General features: G+C 37.2%; 1 protein-coding gene across 1 annotated transcript in view; it reads right to left on the bottom strand.

Moving 5' to 3' along the window:
• LOC117977549 (phosphatidylinositol-binding clathrin assembly protein-like) overlaps window positions 1-18,738 on the bottom strand; it is a 69,812-nt gene that overhangs the window by 30,417 nt on the left and 20,657 nt on the right. The window contains exon 5 of the mRNA XM_063601594.1: window positions 5,896-6,019. Within this exon, the coding sequence (XP_063457664.1) occupies window positions 5,896-6,019 (124 nt within the window). The remainder of the gene's footprint in view (window positions 1-5,895; window positions 6,020-18,738) is intronic.

Here is an 18,738-nt window from a genome sequence, read left to right as displayed (position 1 = left end):
ATAAAGTGGCACATTTTTCAAGTGCTGAAAGAAAAGAATTATCAATCCAGAATTCTATATCCAGTGAAAATTTGCTTTAGGAATAAAGGTGGAGTAAAGCCATCCTCAAGTGAAAGAAAAATAAGAGAAGTCATAGCTGAAATTGCTAACAGCAGAACTTCCATTGCTAATGGAAGCTCTTCAGGTAGCAAGGGAAATTATACCAGAAGGAAACTTGAAATATCAAGAAAAAGGAAGAGCAACAGAAATGTCAATTATCTGGGTAATTATACTAGACTATTTGTCCCCTCTTTTTTTTTTTTTTTTTTTTTGAGATGAAGTCTTGCTCTGTTGCCCAGGCTGGAGTGCAGTGGCACAATCTCAGCTCACTGCAAACTGCGCCTCCCGGGTTCAAACGATTCTCCTGCCTCAGCCTCCCAAGCAGCTGGGATTACAGGCACCCACCACCATGCCCAGCTAATTTTTGTATTTTTGTTAGAGACAGGGTTTCGCCTCGTTGGCCAGGCTGGTCTGAACTCATGACCTCAAGTGATCCGCCCATCTTGGCCTTCCAAAGTGCTGGGATTACAGGTGTGAGCCATCGCTCCTGGCCACTCTTGAGTTCTATAAAACATGTTTGATGGTTGATAACAAAAAGTGTAAGATTGTCTGCATGGTTTTTGGATGTATGTAGATGTAATCGATAGACAACTATAACATAAAGGGAAGAAGGTAAGCTGGACCCATATGGTGCTAATGTTTCTACATTCCAACTGAAGTGGTCAAATATTGATTCTAAACTCACTGTGAAATGTGTTTGGTAATTGCCAGATTAAGCATTAAAGGAAACTACACGAAGATATAATTCAAATCACAATATATAAATTAAAATGGGATACTAAAAATTGTTGTGGGCTTCCCCAGTTCCCCCGACTTTCTTTCCGAGTCTTGACAGAAAATCACAGAGTGACTTGATCACTTTGTGACCCAGCCCACTCCAGGTTTTTGCCAGGAGGCCTGAACAAAAACTGGGGCCTTGAACATTCCCAGGTGCTAATAAAGGCATCTAGGTTGTTACCCAAAACACTGAAAAAAAAAAAAAAAACTGGCCCCACGACTGAGCCAAATTTGTTAAACCCTAATAAAAACTCCATCCCCTGCGCCTGTATCTGCAGACATACCAGTCCATGCTTTGGACTGATCACCCTGGCACTTAGTGCTTCTGTCTTTGGAATCCCAAACAGTCCCATCTCAGGACAGTTTGGGGCACTCCATTGTGGGAACTCCTCTGCTCCTGCTTTTGAGGTGACTCCAGCCACAGGTCCTGTGGGACAAAACAAATGTTCAAAGAACCCAGAAGGCAGGAAAGAGGAAACAGAGGAACAACAACAAAAATAGAGGGGATAAACGGAAAATAATAAAATGGTAGACCTAAATACAAACATCAATAATGAAATTAAGTGCAATTGCTCTAAATACACCAAATAAAAGACAGAGGTTGTTAGAATGGATTTTTAAAATAATCCAACTCTGCACCATAGACAAGAGACTCACCTCAAATACAATGATATAGGCAGCTTAAAACTAAAAGAATGGAGAGAAGATATAATACACAAACACTATTCAAAAGAAAGCTGTTACATTAATATCAAAGTAGACTTCAGAGCAAAGAAAATTGCCAGGAATAAAGGGGAACATTACTTATTGGTAAAAGGATCAATCCACCAGAATACATAATAATCCTAAATGTGTATACACCAAATAACAGAGCTTCAAATTATATGAAGCAAAAACTGACCAGACTGAAAGGAGAAATGAACAAATCCACAATAACTGGGAACTTAATACTCTACTCTGATGTCTAGACAGAAGGACTTTGCAGAAATCAGCAAAGATACAGAACAATGCAATCAACCTACAGGATCTAATTGACGTTTACATAACATTTCACCCAACAATAGCAGAATATAATTGTTTTCAAGTGCCCATGGAATGTTCACAAAAACAGACCATCCCCTGTGTCATAAATCAAAACTTAGCAATTTAAAATAATTTAAAGCATACAAAATATTCTCTCTGACCACAAATGAATTAAACTAGAAATCAATAACAGAAAGATAAGAGAATTTCCCAACACTTAGAAATTACACAACACGGCCAGGCGTGGTGGCTCACACCTGTAATTCCAGCACTTTGGGAGGCCAAGGAAGGTGGATCACCTGAGGTCAGGAGTTCGAGACCAGCCTGGCCAACATTGTGAAACCCCATCTTCACTAAAAATACAAAAACTAGCCAGGCATGGTGCCGGGCACCTATAATCCCAGCTACTCAGGAGGCTGAGGCAGGAGAATTGCTTGAGCCTGGGAGGCAGAGGTTGCAGTGAGCTGAGATCACGCCATTGCACTCCAGCCTGGGTGACAAGAGCAAAACTCCATCTCAAAAAAAAAAAAAAAGAAAGAAAGAAAAGAAAGAAATTACACAACACATGTCTAAATAATGGGTCAAAGAGAAATTAGGAAATATTTTGGACTGAGTGAAAATGAAAATATAATATAATAAAATGTTTGGTTTATATCAAAGCAGGGCTTAGAGGGAATTTTATAAAATTAAACACTTGTATTAGAAAAATATCAACTTGATAATCTAAATTTCCACCCCAAGAAACTAGAAAAAGAAGAGCAAAGCAAACCCAGATCAAGCAGAAGAAAGGAAACAACAAAAAGTAGAAATCGATGAAATTGAAAACAAAAAAATCAATAGAGAAAATTCACTGAAACTAAAATTTATAATCCTTGTATTAGTCTGTTCTCATGCTGCTGATAAAGACATACCCGAGACTGGGTAATTTACAAAGAAAAAGAGGTTTCATGGACTCACAGTTCCACGTGGCTGGGGAGGCCTCACCATCATGGTGGAAGGCAAATGGCACGTCTTACATAGAGGCAGATAAGAGAGAATGTGAACCAAGCGAAAGGAGTTTCCTCTTATAATATCATCAGATCTCATGAGACTTATTCACTACTGTGAGAACAGTATGGGGGGAACCACCCTCATGATGCAATTATCTCCCACCAGGTCCCTCTCACAACACATGGGAATTATGGGAGCTACAATTCAAGATGAGATTTATGTGGAGACACAGCCAAACCATATCAATCCTCTAAGCAAGGCAAAAAAAAAAAAAAAGAGAGAGAGAGAAGACATAAATCACCAATATCAAGAAATGAAAGAGTAGAGATCACTACAGTTCGCATAGACATTGATTAAAAGGAAAATAAGGGAATACTATGAACAGTTCTATGCATATAAATTTAAACTATTTATGTTATTTCTACATTTCATCTTCTTTACTGCAAACCCATTTCTTTGCTGTACCTTTTCTAGTATTTCTTAGTCATCTGTGTCCTCTATTTTCTAAGCATCCATTTCCCTCAAATTGCCTTACCTTGTTTTCAAATCTATTGCAGTAGCACAGCCACAACTTTCCTCAGTATGTTTCAAAGTTACTCCTTCCTTCTTCCCAAACCCTACCAAAATTTTCATTCCTAGATATAGCTCAGCTGGATATTAGAAAAAGAAAAGTCACTATCTACTCAACAGTTAATGTACAGTTTGTTATATCTATGGAACAAGGAAGTTTTAAAGCAAAATCATACAAAAAATAGCACAGGTCCACAATCCTATATTTTAAATCCTTGGGATCAAAAGTGTTTTGAAATTCACAATGTTTTGTACATTAGAAAGACAATTTAGAAAATGCACATAAAACATATGATGTAACACCTCAGGGGGGATGGGATAGTACCCTATAATCAAATGCATTAATATTTATGCAGCAAAATGCAAACAAGATCATAAATAATGACTATAGACTCATTATAGTTCAGATAACATTTTGCAGCCAAAAGAGTTTGTCACAAACCTTAACTAAGTAAGTAAACTTGTTGTCCAGAACTTTTTGAATTTTAAAATTGCATATAATGTATAGGGGATCTTATCTTTCAACTTTCAATCTATTAGCAAGTCCTATTAATTCTATCTGCGTATCTCTGAAATCTCTTTCTTTCAATGTCCACTGTCACTACTCTAGACTGGGCCACTTGAGACCTCCTGCTTGGATAACTTGAAAAGACTTTCTAATTGACTTCTTCGCTCTGTCTTACTTGCCTACTATCCATCTTCCATACTCTTCCCAGACTAATCTTTCAAAAATGTAAACATGATCATGTTATAGCTTTGGCTCCCCACTGCCAATAAGATAAACTCTTATACAAGTTCCTATGAGTTCTGGCCTCTATTAACCTCTCTAGCTTTATCTCTTATTGCATCTGTCATATATTATGCTACAGCCATGTTAAGCTGTTTACATTTTTCTGAATAGCCCATGTAGTTTTCTGCTCCCTCTGCTTGTGATGCCCTTGCCCTATTTGTCAACTGGTTGGAACAGGAATTAAAAGAAATTTGGCCGGGCGCGGTGGCTCACGCCCGTAATCAACACTTTGGGAGGCCGAGGTGGGTGGATCACGAGGTCAGGAGTTCAAGATCAGCCTGGCCAAGATGGTGAAACTCCGTCTCTACTAAAAATACAAAAGATTAGCCAGGCATGGTGGCACACACCTGTAATCCCAGCTACTCCGGAGGCTGAGGCAGAGAATTGCTTAAACCTGGAGGGGTGGAGGTTGCAGTGAGCCAAGATCACGCCACTGCATTCCAGCCTGGGCGACAGAGTCAGACTCCGTCTCAAAAAAAAAAAAAAGAAATTAAAGAATGTGTAAGCAGAAACTCAGTTGTATGTAAGAAAACCCAATTCCCCCTGAGAAAGAGAAAGAGCTGGAGTCCTTTAAAATTAACTGTCTGTTTTTCTGTGGCTAGTGAGCCTTATCTCTCCTCCTTTCCCAGGCATTGTGAAGACCCTGTTTCTCTAGCTGTGCAGCTGCAAGGTCATTAAAAAGATAAACTCAAGTCGTAAAACATGTTTTTCCTTAAAAAGTAAGAAATGATGTAAAGCATGTCTCAATTAATTGAATAACTGTCATTGTTTCTTGCTTCTGTAATATGCTTCCCCCTGCACAGATCTCTCCCCACCCCACAAAATGCTTAAAAGGTAACTTAACTCTTTGTTCAGGGCTCAGTCCTTTGGATGTTAATCCGAACTGGGCTGGTGCACCTAAATAATAAATATCCTCCTAACCCCATTGGTCTCTCTAGTTCCTTATCAATCCCGCTACATGGTGACTATCAATTTACCTCATCTCCTTTCTGAAAAAAATTTTTATTGATACATAATAAATGTACATATTTCGGGGGTACATGTGATAACACATTCATATAATTTGTAAAGATCAAATCAGGGTAATTGGGATATCCATCACCTTAAATATTTGTCTTTTCTTTATCTTAGAACCACTCAAATTATTATTTTCTAGCTATTTTGAAATATACAATAGATTCACCTCATCTCCTTTTACCTCATGTTCAGTTTACTTGTAAAATTAATCAATATACCCTCTGAAGTGTTCCATCTTAGCACTTACAATATTCATGTCTTTATTTCATCTACCCTTACAGTAGCTCCTTGAGAGTAGAGCCTAGTTCCTATTTGATTCTGTGTCTTTACCACTTAGCACAGTGCATGGTACCTAATAGGTGCACAATAAAAGTAGAGCAAAATAGTGGAAGCGTAGATTCTATGATGAGAAGAGAACTGCAGGCCTTATAGAGATCCTAATGTGAATTTTCACATTTCAATTTATGAAATAGTTTAATATACTTATGAGTATTAGTGTAATACATTAAAAATGATTAAAAAGAAAACACTTCTTGCTCTACTTACATCCTTAATACAATTTTTCTATGTTATATATATATATATATATATATCAAAAAACTAGAGTAATTATACAGCACAAATTTTACCATGTAGGGAAGAGGAGCAGCAATGGAATTCCATATGGTTGATGTGCAGGTGAAGGTATTCAACTGCCAGTTTATTCCATCATAAATTTCCATCTCTGAAGGCTGACACCACTTCATGTCAGATCTAATGGGAAAAGAACAGTCTCTTCAATAAACACTGCTGGGAAAACGTAATATTCACATGCAGAAGAATGAAATCAAACCCTTATCTCACACCATATACAAAAATCAACTCAAAATGCATTAAAGACTTAAACATAAAACCTGAAATTGTAAAAATACTGGAATAAAACACAGAGGAAAAACTATATAACATTAGTTGGGGCAATAATTTTTTGGATTTGACCCCAAAAGCTCAGGCAACAAAAGCTAAAATAAACAAATAGAATTAAATCAGACTAAAAAGCTTCTGCACAGCAAAGGAAACAATTAAAAGAGTAAGAGAAAACCTATGGATTGGGAGAAAATATCTGAAAGCCATACATCTGAAGAGGGGTTAATATTCAAAATACATAAGGAACTCAGACAACTCAATAACAAGAAAAGAGATAACCCAATTATGGCCAAAGGACCTGAATAGACATTTTTCAGACGAAGACATACAAATGACCAACAGATATATGAAAAAATGCTCAACATCACTTATCATTAGGGAAGTGCAAATTAAAACCACAAGACATCAGCTCATATCTGTCAGAATGGCTATGATCAAAAAGATGAAAGGTAAGTGTTGGCAAGGATGTGGAGACAAGAGAACGTTTGTATACTGTTGGTGGGAATATAAATTAGTACAGCCATTATGGAAAACTGTGGTTTTCCTCAAAAAGCTAAGAATAGAACTGCCATATGATCCAGCAATCCTACTTCTGGGTATATATCCAAAAGACTCGAAATCAGTATATTGAGGAGATCTCTGCACTGCCATGTTCATTGCATCACTATCCACAATAGTCAAGATACAGAATCAACCTAAGTGTCCATCAATGGATGAACTGATAAAGAAAGTGTGGTACACACATAATGAAATACTATTTCATTATAAAAAGAAGGAAATCCTTCCCTTTCAGTGGGGAACTGAAGCTATAACATGATCATGTTTACATTTTTGAAAGATTAGACTGGGAGGAGTATGGAACATGAATAGTGGGCAAGTAAGATAGAGTGAAGAAGTCAGTTAGAAAATCTTTTCAAGTCATCCAAACAAGAGGTCTCAAGTGGCCTGGTCTAGAATAGTGATAGTGGACATTTGCAACAACATAGATGAAACTGGAGGACATTATGCTAAGTGAAATAAGCCAGACACAGAAAGATAAGTACTGTATGATATCACTTATATGTGGAATCTAAAAAAAGTTGAACTCATAGAAGCAGAGAGTAGAATTGTAGTTACCAGGGGCTGTGAGGCCTGGGGAGAAAAGGGATTGGGGAGATGTTGATCAAAGGATACAAAACTTCAGCTAGACAGAGGAGTAAGTTCAGGAGGCCTATTGTACAACACATTGATTGTAGTTAATAAGAGTGTATTGAATATTCAAAATTGCTGAAAGTAGATTTTACATGTTCGCACCACAAAAAAAATGGTTTAAAATGGCCGGGCATGGTGGCTCACACCTATAATCCCAGCACTTTGGGAGGCTGAGGTGGGTGGATCACCTGAGGTAAGGAGTTCAAGACCAGCCTGACCAACATGGTGAAACGCCATCTCTACTAAATTAAAAAAAAAATTAGCCAGGTGTGGTGGCGGATGCCTGTAATCCCAGCTACTTGGGAGGCTGAGGCAGGAGAATCGCTTGAACCTGGGAGGTGGAGGTTGCAGTGAGTCGAGATTGTGCCATTGCACTCCAGCCTGGGCAACAAGAGCGAAACTTCGTCTCAAAAAAAAAAAAAATTAAAAATATGAGGAAGCTGATATGTTAATTTCTTTAATCATTCCACAATGTATATTAAAACACCTGTTGTACAACGTAAATCATAAATATATAAATTTTGTCAATTAAAAATCAATAAATGTTCAAGACACATTTTTAAAAGAAAGATTGTCGGTAAAATAAAAACTGGAATATCTTCAGAGTTGTCAACATTAAATATAATACAGGCATACAATTTTTTATACCTAGGTTTACTAGTCAATCAAGCTTATATTATCTTTACTAGATACTTAAGATTATAAAACTATAAATGTATCATCTCAGGCAGGGTTTCATAGAGTATGCTCGAATATCAAAGAAGCAGTCTGTACAAGCAATGAATTTTTAAAATATATTCTTGGATTTTATTTGTTAATATTTTATGTAGGATTCTGCCAAATATAATGAATATGTGAGACCAGTTAGCAGCTTCCTTTCTTTGTTCATCTTCATTCAGCTTTGATATTAAACTTATGTCACTTTCTACACTGAATTGGAGATCTTCCCTTTTTCTATGGCATAGAATTGAAATTACCTATTCTTTAAGGGTTAGATAGCTCAACTGTGAACTCATGATGCACTGGTAGCTCTTCAGCTACCTTTTCAAAGACTTATGTGGTAATTGGTCTATGCATCTTTCTGCTTCTTCTTGGACGGTATATAGTAGTTTATATTTTACTTGGAAATCATCCATTTCCTCTAGATTTTCAAACAGGCTGTTGCCAAACAGTTGCACAATCATAATTATTTTAATCTCCCCTCCATCTGTCAGCTCTTTTATTCCCAATGTTGTAAACTTTTGCATTCTCTTTTCTATTTAATCAGAGGAGCTTATTTTATTAGACTTTATAAGGAATTTTGTATCTGTTTTTGTTGGTAGTGTTATGAATTTAAGCTTTTAGCTTTAAAAATTTTATCTTCCTAATTATTTTCTACTTTCTTAAGATAAAAATGAAATTCTTTCTTAAAATTTATCTTTTTTAAACCATAATGATATTTAAAGCCACAAATTTTTATCTGAGTTTTAGCTCTCTCAGTGCCCTATTAGCATTGGTATGAAGTTTTCTTCTTCATTACCTTTAGATAGTTAATAATTTTCCTTTTGATTTCCTCTTGGGCAAAAGAATTATATTTTTAAATTTCTAAATGGTTAAAATTTTCATGGTCAAATTTTTATTAATTAGTTCTAATTTTATTGAATTATGAGAAAATATAGACTGTAAAATTCTTCAAAATTTTGTTACGGTTTTCTTTGTGGCCAAGTATATTATTGCTTTAAAGAAAATGAACGTTGTGTGTGTGTGTGTGTGTGTGTGTGTGTGTGTGTGTGTGTGTGTGTGTGTGTTCTGGTTTATTATTGTTATTTATTTATTATGTTTTATTCGAATTACTTTGTCTTTACTTATGTTTTATCTACTAGACCTGTCTAATAATGAAGTTCACACTGGCTAACCTATGATACTCAGGAGCTCCAACTAGTTGATTCATTATTTTTGCTTGATAAAATAAAAATAAGCATTATTTATTTAATAGAGTCTATTATCATAAGGAAAAGAACCAAGAATACAAAGAACTACGAGGAATGCCAATATTTAAGACATGCCTAGAAAAGAAGATCCTTCAGATGAGCCAAGAAGGATTATCAGATGGGTAGGTGGAGAACCATGTAATACAGTATACTTTAACCAAGAACTTTACCTACAAAAGTTAGGATAGTGCATAATAAATAAATTTTCCACTTTAATTATTTAAGTTTAAAAAGTCCACATGTTATAGAGTTTCATAACAAGCAATTATGATATCTAATTTGAAAATTATTTTCTAGTTCTTACTCTTACAAGCCATTTCCTCTGGCATGTATTTATTGGTTGCCTTTTTTTTTCTTTCCTGCCCAGCCCTCCCTCTCTATCTTTTTTTAAATAATAAAAACTTACCTATTGACTGGGATTTATTCGAAGTAAAAATCTGTTTCATAAAACAAACAGAAGTTTTACATTATTTTTGTGTAAATACTTTTTCTTAAAATGCATTTTAAAATATATTTAAAATATTAATTTAAAAATAGATGTTTATGTCCTACAAGGCTAGCAGGTGAGCCATTTAGGTTGTTTGCTATAATCGTTCCACCTTGCTGTCTGGCTCCAATAGGTTCGTGGGCTTGTGAAGGTAATGATGGTTGTAATGTATCATGTAGTCAAAATAATCTAAAAATAAGAGACAAAATGAGATGAAAACATAAACCAAGTTTATATCAATACAGTAATGACATATGTGTACCCTCCCACTACAAACTAATAGGACCTCAAATTATTAGGTAAAAGAAGAGTGATTTAAAGTTATTTATTGAATAAATTTTAATTTAGCCCTTGTTATGTGCCAGACACTGTACTAGGTGCTAAAGATACAGCAGTGAGGAAAAAAGATAAATATCCCTGCCTTCATGTGATTTACATTCTAATGGAGACAGAAAACAACCAAGATGAAGTATATGCTATGTCAGATACTGATAAGTGCTAAGGAAAAAACATCAGGGAAAGAGACATGATATGTCAGTGGGAGAGATATGTCCAATAATGAAAGAGATGGTTTGAAATTGCCCATTATAATAGTATTTTTCTCAAGTTCTCCATGTATCTCTAATAACTTTTGCTTTATGTATTTAGTTTGGCGCATGCAGTAATTTAAATTTTAAATAGGAATGGCTCACCGAGAAGGGTACTTTTAAGTAATGACCTAAAGGATGTGAGAAAGTGAACCACGGTGATCCTGCAGGATCTGAGTAAAATTACAATTTGTTGAATATTATAAAAGAAGAAGTACAGAATACTACATGAATGTATCAAGGAAATTTAACTTCATCTAGGGAGTCAAGAATTAGTCTTCTGTGTTAGTTAATCTGAGACTTACAGGATAAAATATAAGTTATATAGGCCATGAGGATTAGGGCCAGGGGAAGGAGAGAAAAGGATTCCAGCCTGAGAATTAGAAAGACCCTGGGGGATGTGTAAATAAGTGAAACAACTCCAGTATCCCAGAAAGTTGAGCAAGAACAACACAACATGAAGCTTGTAGGCTTTATCCTTGGATAACTGAAATTCTCTTAAAGGTTTTGATCAAGGGAATAGCATGATTATATTTGACTTTCTAAAATATCACTCTGATTGCCATATTCAGAATGGATTATAGGAGGGCAAATGGATGTGGGGGGGGGGCAGTTATGTAGCTATTATAGTAATCCAAGAGAGAAATGACAGTGGTTTTAGCTAAGGTTGAGGCAGTTTGGATAGAAAGAAGTGGAGAGAATTGAGAGATCATTGAGCAGTAGAATGAATAGGATTTGGTAATGTGTTGGATATGGAAGTGAGGGAGAAGGAAGTGTCAAAAATAATTCCCTGGTATCAACTGAGCACCTGAGTAAATGGATAACAGTGCCATTTACTAAGCACATGCCAAAGGCAAAGGAGCAAGGTTTGGGAGATGGTAAGTGAGCCATTTCATTTTGGATAAATTGAGTTTGAGATAATTGTAGAACATGCAAGTGGAAAAGTCCATTAGACAGCTGGATATATAAGTTTGGAGCTGTAGATATGAATGTAAACAGAAATATAATTCTCTCTCTCTCTCTCTCTTTCTCTCTCCCCAGAATATACATAGTAATTAAAACCCTAAGGGAAGTATCTCCAACCAAGGCCAGAGATAGAGAAAAATCATTCAGTGAAACTGCCAAGGATAGAGCTTTTGGTTTACCATGGAATAAGTTGGTAAGAGTGATAGAAGGATAGAAGTACAAAAACAACAATAACAGCACTTACTATGGGCTAGGCACTGTTCTAATCACTCTGTGTATATCAACTCATTTAATTTTGCTGGCAATCTTAAAAGGATAAGGAAGCTGAGGTACAGAGAGGCTAAATGATCTGCTCAAAAACACAGTCTATGAATGGCAGAGTGAAATTTGAATCCAAGCACTCTGGCTCCATGGCCAGCATTTTTAAATTACAGTAATTTAAGATAAAAAGTGGTTTCAACTGGTCACAGGATTGTCAATAGAATTGGTTGAAGCAATGAGGGTGACACTACTGTGGAGATCACCAGTAGTCAGTATTGGTCTGTTGGTAATCACGCCCATAGGCCTTTAGAATACATACACATCGAACTGAATCCATAGCTTATTCTCTTAACCACTATGTTAAACTGTCTTGTAACATCTGTTGTAAGCACTAATAATACCCAAAGCACAAGGACTCAGAAAAGTGACAGTAGTTATTCTTTTGGAAATGAACCAAGTGTACAGTTTTTCTATGCATATTGTTTTACGCAAAGAACTTATGTTTATCATAGCTTTGGTTGAACTCGCCATTAAAAATGCAGAAGATTTGTCCATTGAAAATATATATATATATATAAAAGAAAAATAAAAACATTTAACATAGATACAGTCTAAATATTTAAGTTAAAATAAGAACAAAATTTAATTCAAATACATATAAACCCTATGATAACACTGCTATATAAGCCCTATGATAATATTGCTCATTATTACATGGATTTGTGTCTAGAGTAGAGATAACCAAAATATGGCTGCCTATGAGCAGTTGTGTGCCAATAAATGTATAACAAACAGCTCTCAAGAAAAACGCTGGGTGCAGTGGCTCACACCTGTAATCCCAGCACTTTGGGAGGCCAAGACGGGCAGACCACAAGGTCAAGAGATTGAGACCATCCTACCCAACATGGTGAAACCCCATCTCTACTAAAAATACAAAAATTAGCTGGACATGGTGGTATGTGCCTGTAGTCCCAGCTACTCGAGAGGCTGAGGCAAGAGAATTGCTTGAACCCCAGGAGGTGGAGGTTGCACTGCATTCCAGCCTGGCGACAGAGCAAGGCTCCATAAAAAAAAAAAAAAAAGCTTAATTTGTAGTGTTTGCCCATTTCTGTAGGATAAATACTCCCATCATGACCAATTTCAAGTTGCCAATGTGACATCAACCAGCTAGAAAAATTCCTGGAAATTTATGGCTCCTCTAAGCTAGTAGGAGTTGGCTCCAGAACACCACTTAAGTATGAAGCAAACTAAATGTAAGAAATTACAAAGGATTTCCATCTTAAGCATTACAAAGTATCACACTGTATGGATGTATATTTTTGTTTCTTTGTAAACTTTATATATTAATAATAGGTAATTATTTTCATGGTATTAATTTCAAAAGTTAGAAAATGGTATATGGTGGAGACTCACCCACCCATCTCTTTCCATGAACCACCACACTCTTTTTGGAAGCAGTCCATTTTAACTCATTTCTTATATATCCTTCCAGAAGTATTATTTAAGACATTACATACATATTCCTTCTTTTTACTATCTTAAAAAACAAAAATGATAGTATACTATACTTTGTTTCACATCTTGCTCATTTGTCATTTAACAATATAACTTGGAGATTGTTACATTTCAGTATATAAAAGCAAGCCTCTTATTAATTGTGCCATTGCTATTATAATGTTGCAATGAATATTCTTGATCATATATCATTTCACAATTTTGACTATATATGTTGAATAAATTCCTAGGAATGAAAGTGCTCGGTCAAATACTGCTTCAGGAAGAGGCAGTAGACACAGCTGGTAGTTTAGCAGTGAAAAAAATTAAAGATTCTATCTACAATGAACTCAAACAAATTAACAAGAAAAAAACAAATAACCCCATCAAAAAGTGGACAAAGGATATGAACAGACACTTCTCAAAAGAAGACATTTATGCAGCCAAAAAACACATGAAAAAATGCTCACCATCACTGGCCATCAGAGAAATGCAAATCAAAACCACAATGAGATACCATCTCACACCAGTTAGAATGGCAATCATTGAAAAGTCAGGAAACAACAGGTGCTGGAGAGGATGTGGAGAAATAGGAACACTTTTACACTGTTGGTGGGACTGTAAACTAGTTCAACCATTGTGGAAGACAGTGTGGCGATTCCTCAAGGATCTAGAACTAGAAATACCATTTGACCCAGCCATCCCATTACTGGGTATATACCCAAAGGATTATAAATCATGCTGCTATAAAGACACATGCACACGTATGTTTATTGCGGCACTATTCACAATAGCAAAGACTTGGAACCAACCCAAATGTCCAACAACGATAGACTGGATTAAGAAAATGTGGCACATATACACCATGGAATACTATGCAGCCATAAAAAATGATGAGTTCATGTCCTTTGTAGGTACGTGGATGACACTGGAAACCATCATTCTCAGCAAACTATCACAAGGACAATAAAACCAAACACCGCATGTTCTCACTCATAGGTGGGAATTGAAAAATGAGAACACATGGACACAGGAAGGGGAACATCACACTCCGGGGACTGTTGTGGGGTGGGGGGAGGGGGGAGGGATAGCATTTGGAGATATACCTAATGCTAAATGACGAGTTAATGGGTGCAGCACACCAGCATGGCACATGTATACATATGTAACAAACCTGCACATTGTGCACATGTACTCTAAAACTTAAAGTATAATAATAATAAAATAAAATAATAAAGTAAAATAAAATTTTAAAAAAATTGAAGATTCTAATCCTATCTTCAGTTATTACTTACATAATCATGTAATAATGCCACATTACCTGCAAACCAAGCTCTGCTTGCTGAAGCTGTCACAACTGGACTATTTGGGAAGGATGTAGTCAATGCACGTTGAAGACTTAAAAGATGACCGTAAATATGAGGCACACTGGATAATAAATAGAATTACATATATTCTGCCTGGCTGAACTTACATTTCTTTGATTTATCCATCTATCCATCCATCTCTCCAACTATATACTAACTATATGTCTGTCTGTGATAAAGATAATTAAGAAATAGTCAATAGGCTTGTGGTCTAAGAGAAGGTGATAATATAAATAGATTGCAATCAATACAACCTTAAAAAGTCTAATGAATTAATATTATGTGACCTTTGTAGTGATTGTTGAAAATATAGAAAAATACAAAAAAGAGGGGTGGAGCCAAGATGGCCAAATAGGAACAGCTCCAGTCTACAGCTCCCAGTGTGAGCAATGCAGAAAACGAACGACTTCTGCATTTCCAACTGAGGTACCAGGTGCATCTCACTGGGGATTGTCGGACAGTGGGTGTGGGACAGTGGGTGCAGTGCACCGAGCCTGAGTGGAAGCAGGGCGAGGCATTGCCTTACCCGGGAAGTGCAAGGGGTTGGGGAATTCCCTTTCCTAGCCAAGGAAAGGGGTGACAGACGGCACCTGAAAAATCGGGTCACTCCCACCCTAATACTGCACTTTTCCGACAGTCTTAGTAAACGGCACGCCAGGAGATTATATCCCACGCCTGGTTTGGAGGGTCCTATGCCCGCAGAGCCTCACTCATTGCTAGCACAGCAGTCTGAGATTGAACTGCAAGGCAGCAGCGAGGCTGGGGGAGGGGCGGCCGCCATTGCTGAGGCTTGAGTAGGTAAACAAAGCTGCCGGGAAGCTCGAACTGGGTGGAGCCCACCACAGCTCAAGGAGGCCTGCCTGCCTCTGTAGACTCCACCTCTGGGGAGTCTAACGATCAGGCAGCAACATTTGCTGTTCACCAATATCCGCTGTTCTGCAGCCTCTGCTGCTGATACCCAGGCAAACAGGGTCTGGAGTGGACCTCCAGCAAACTCCAACAGACCTGCAGCTGAGGGTCCTGACTGTTAGAAGGAAAACTAACAAACAGAAAGGACATCCACACCAAAACCCCATCTGTACGTCACCATCATCAAAGACCAAAGGTAGATAAAACCACAAACATGGGGAAAAAACAGAGCAGAAAAACTGAAAAATCTAAAAATCAGAGCGCCTCTCCTCCTCAAAAGGAATGCAGCTCCTCACCAGCAACGGAACAAAGCTGGATGGAGAATGACTTTGACAAGTTGAGAGAAGAATGCTTCAGACAATCAAACTACTCCGAGCTAAAGGAGGAAGTTCGAACCAGTGGCAAAGAAGTTAAAAACCTTGAAAAAACATTAAACGAATGGACAACTAGAATAACCAAAGCAGAGAAGTCCTTAAATGACCTGATGGAGCTGAAAACCAAGGCACGAGAACTACGTGATGAATGCACAAGCCTCAGTAGCCAATTCGATCAACTGGAAGAAAGGGTATCAGTGATTGAAGATCAAATGAATGAAATGAAGCGAGAAGAGTTTAGAGAAAAAAGAATAAAAAGAAACAAACAAAGCCTCCAAGAAATATGGGACTATGTGAAAAGACCAAATCTACAACTGATTGGTGTACCTGAAAGTGACAGGGAGAATGGAACCAAGTTGGAAAACACTCTGCAGGATATTATCCAGGAGAACTTCCCCAATCTAACAAGGCAGGCCAATTCACATTCAGGAAATACAGAGAACACCACAAAGATACTCCTCGAGAAGAGCAACTCCAAGACACATAATTGTCAGATTCACCAAAGTTGAAATGAAGGAAAAAATGTTAAGGGCAGCCAGACAGAAAGGTCAGGTTACCCACAAAGGGAAGCCCGTCAGACTAACAGTGGATCTCTCGGCAGTAACTCTACAAGCCAGAAGAGAGTGGGGGCCAATACCCAAAATTCTTAAAGAAAAGAATTTTCAACCCAGAATTTCATATCCAGCCAAACTGAGCTTCATAAGTGAAGGAGAAATACAATACTTTACAGACAAGCAAATGCTGAGAGATTTTGTCACCACCAGGCCTGCCCTAAAAGAGCTCCTGAAGGAAGCACTAAACATGGAAAGGAACAACTGGTACCAGCCACTGCAAAAACATGCCAAATTGGAAAGACCATCGAGGCTAGGAAGAAACTGCATCAACTAATGAGCAAAATAACCAGCTAACATCATAATGACAGGATCAAATTCACACATAACAGTATCAACCTTAAATGTAAATGGGCCAAATGCTCCAATTAAAAGACACAGACTGGCAAATTGGATAAAGAGTCAAGACCCATCAGTGTGCTGTATTCAGGAAACCCATCTCATGTGCAGAGACACACATAGGCTCAAAATAAAGAGATGGAGGAAGATCTACCAAGCAAATGGAAAACAAAAAAAGGCAGGGGTTGCAATCCTAGTCTCTGATAAAACAGACTTTAAACCAACAAAGATCAAAAGAGACAAAGAAGGCCATTACATAATGGTAAAGGGATCAATTCAACAAGAAGAGCTAACTATCCTAAATATATATGTACCCAATACAGGAGCAGCCAGATTCATAAAGCAAGTCCTGAGTGACCTACAAAGAGACTTAGACTCCCACACAATAATAATGGGAGATTTTAACACCCCACTGTCAACATCAGACAGATCAACAAAACAGAAAGTTAACAAGGATATCCAGGAATTGAACTCAGCTCTGCACCAAGTGGACCTAATAGATATCTACAGAACTCTCCACCCCAAATCAACAGAATATACATTCTTCTGAGCACCACACCACACCTATTCCAAAATTGACCACATAGTTGGAAGTAAAGCACTCCTCAGCAAATGTAAAACAACAGAAATTACAACAAACTGTCTCTCAGACCACAGTGCAATCAAACTAGAACTCAGGATTGAGAAACTCACTCAAAATCGCTCAACTACATGGAAACTGAACAACCTGCTCCTGAATGACTACTGGGTACATAACGAAATAAAGGCAGAAATAAAGATGTTCTTTGAAACCAATGAGAACAAAGACACAACATACCAGAATCTCTGGGACACATTCAAAGCAGTGTGTAGAGGGAAATTTATAGCACTAAATGCCCACAAGACAAAGCAGGAAAGATCTAAAATTGACACCCTAACATCACAATTAAAAGAACTAGAGAAGCAAGAGCAAACACATTCAAAAGCTAGCAGAAGGCAAGAAATAACTAAGATCAGAGCAGAACTGAAGGAAATAGAGACACAAAAAACCCTTCAAAAAATCAATGAATCCAGGAGCTGGTTTTTTGAAAAGATCAACAAAATTGATAGACCACTAGCAAGACTAATAAAGAAGAAAAGAGAGAAGAATCAAATAGATGCAATAAAAAATGATAAAGGGGATATCACCACCGATCCCACAGAAATACAAACTACCATCAGAGAACACTATAAACACCTCTACACAAATAAACTAGAAAATCTGGAAGAAATGGATAAATTCCTCGATACATAGACCCTCCCAAGACTAAACCAGGAATAAATTGAATCTCTGAATAGACCAATAACAGGCTCTGAAATTGAGGCAATAATTAATAGCTTACCAACCAAAAAAAGTCCAGGACCAGATGGATTCACAGCCGAATTCTACCAGAGGTACAAGGAGGAGCTGGTACCATTCCTTCTGAAACTATTCAAATTGATAGAAAAAGAGGGAATCCTCCCTAACTCATTTTATGAGGCCAGCATCATCCTGATACCAAAGCCTGGCAGAGACACAACCAAAAAAGAGAATTTTAGACCAATATCCTTGATGAACATTGATGCAAAAATCCTCAATAAAATACTGGCAAACCGAATCCAGCAGCACATCAAAAAGCTTATCCACCATGATCAAGTGGGCTTCATCCCTGGGATGCAAGGCTGGTTCAACATATGCAAATCAATAAATGTTATCCAGCATATAAACAGAACCAATGACAAAAACCCCTTGATTATCTCAATAGATGCAGAAACGGCCTTTGACAAAATTCAACAGCCCTTCATGCTAAAATCTCTCAATAAATTAGGTATTGATGAGACGGATCTCAAAATAATAAGAGCTATTTATGACAAACCCACAGCCAATATCATACTGAATGGGCAAAAACTGGAAGCATTCCCTTTGAAAACTGGCACAAGACAGGGATGCCCTCTCTCACCACTCCTATTCAACGTAGTGTTGGAAGTTCTGGCCAGGGCAATCAGGCAGGAGAA

This window comes from Pan paniscus, chromosome X (assembly GCF_029289425.2).
Source record: "Pan paniscus chromosome X, NHGRI_mPanPan1-v2.0_pri, whole genome shotgun sequence".
In the NCBI taxonomy this organism is placed as follows: Eukaryota; Metazoa; Chordata; class Mammalia; order Primates; family Hominidae; genus Pan; species Pan paniscus.
Note: the sequence above shows the minus strand (reverse complement) of the source record. Positions and strands in the feature narration are given on the sequence as shown.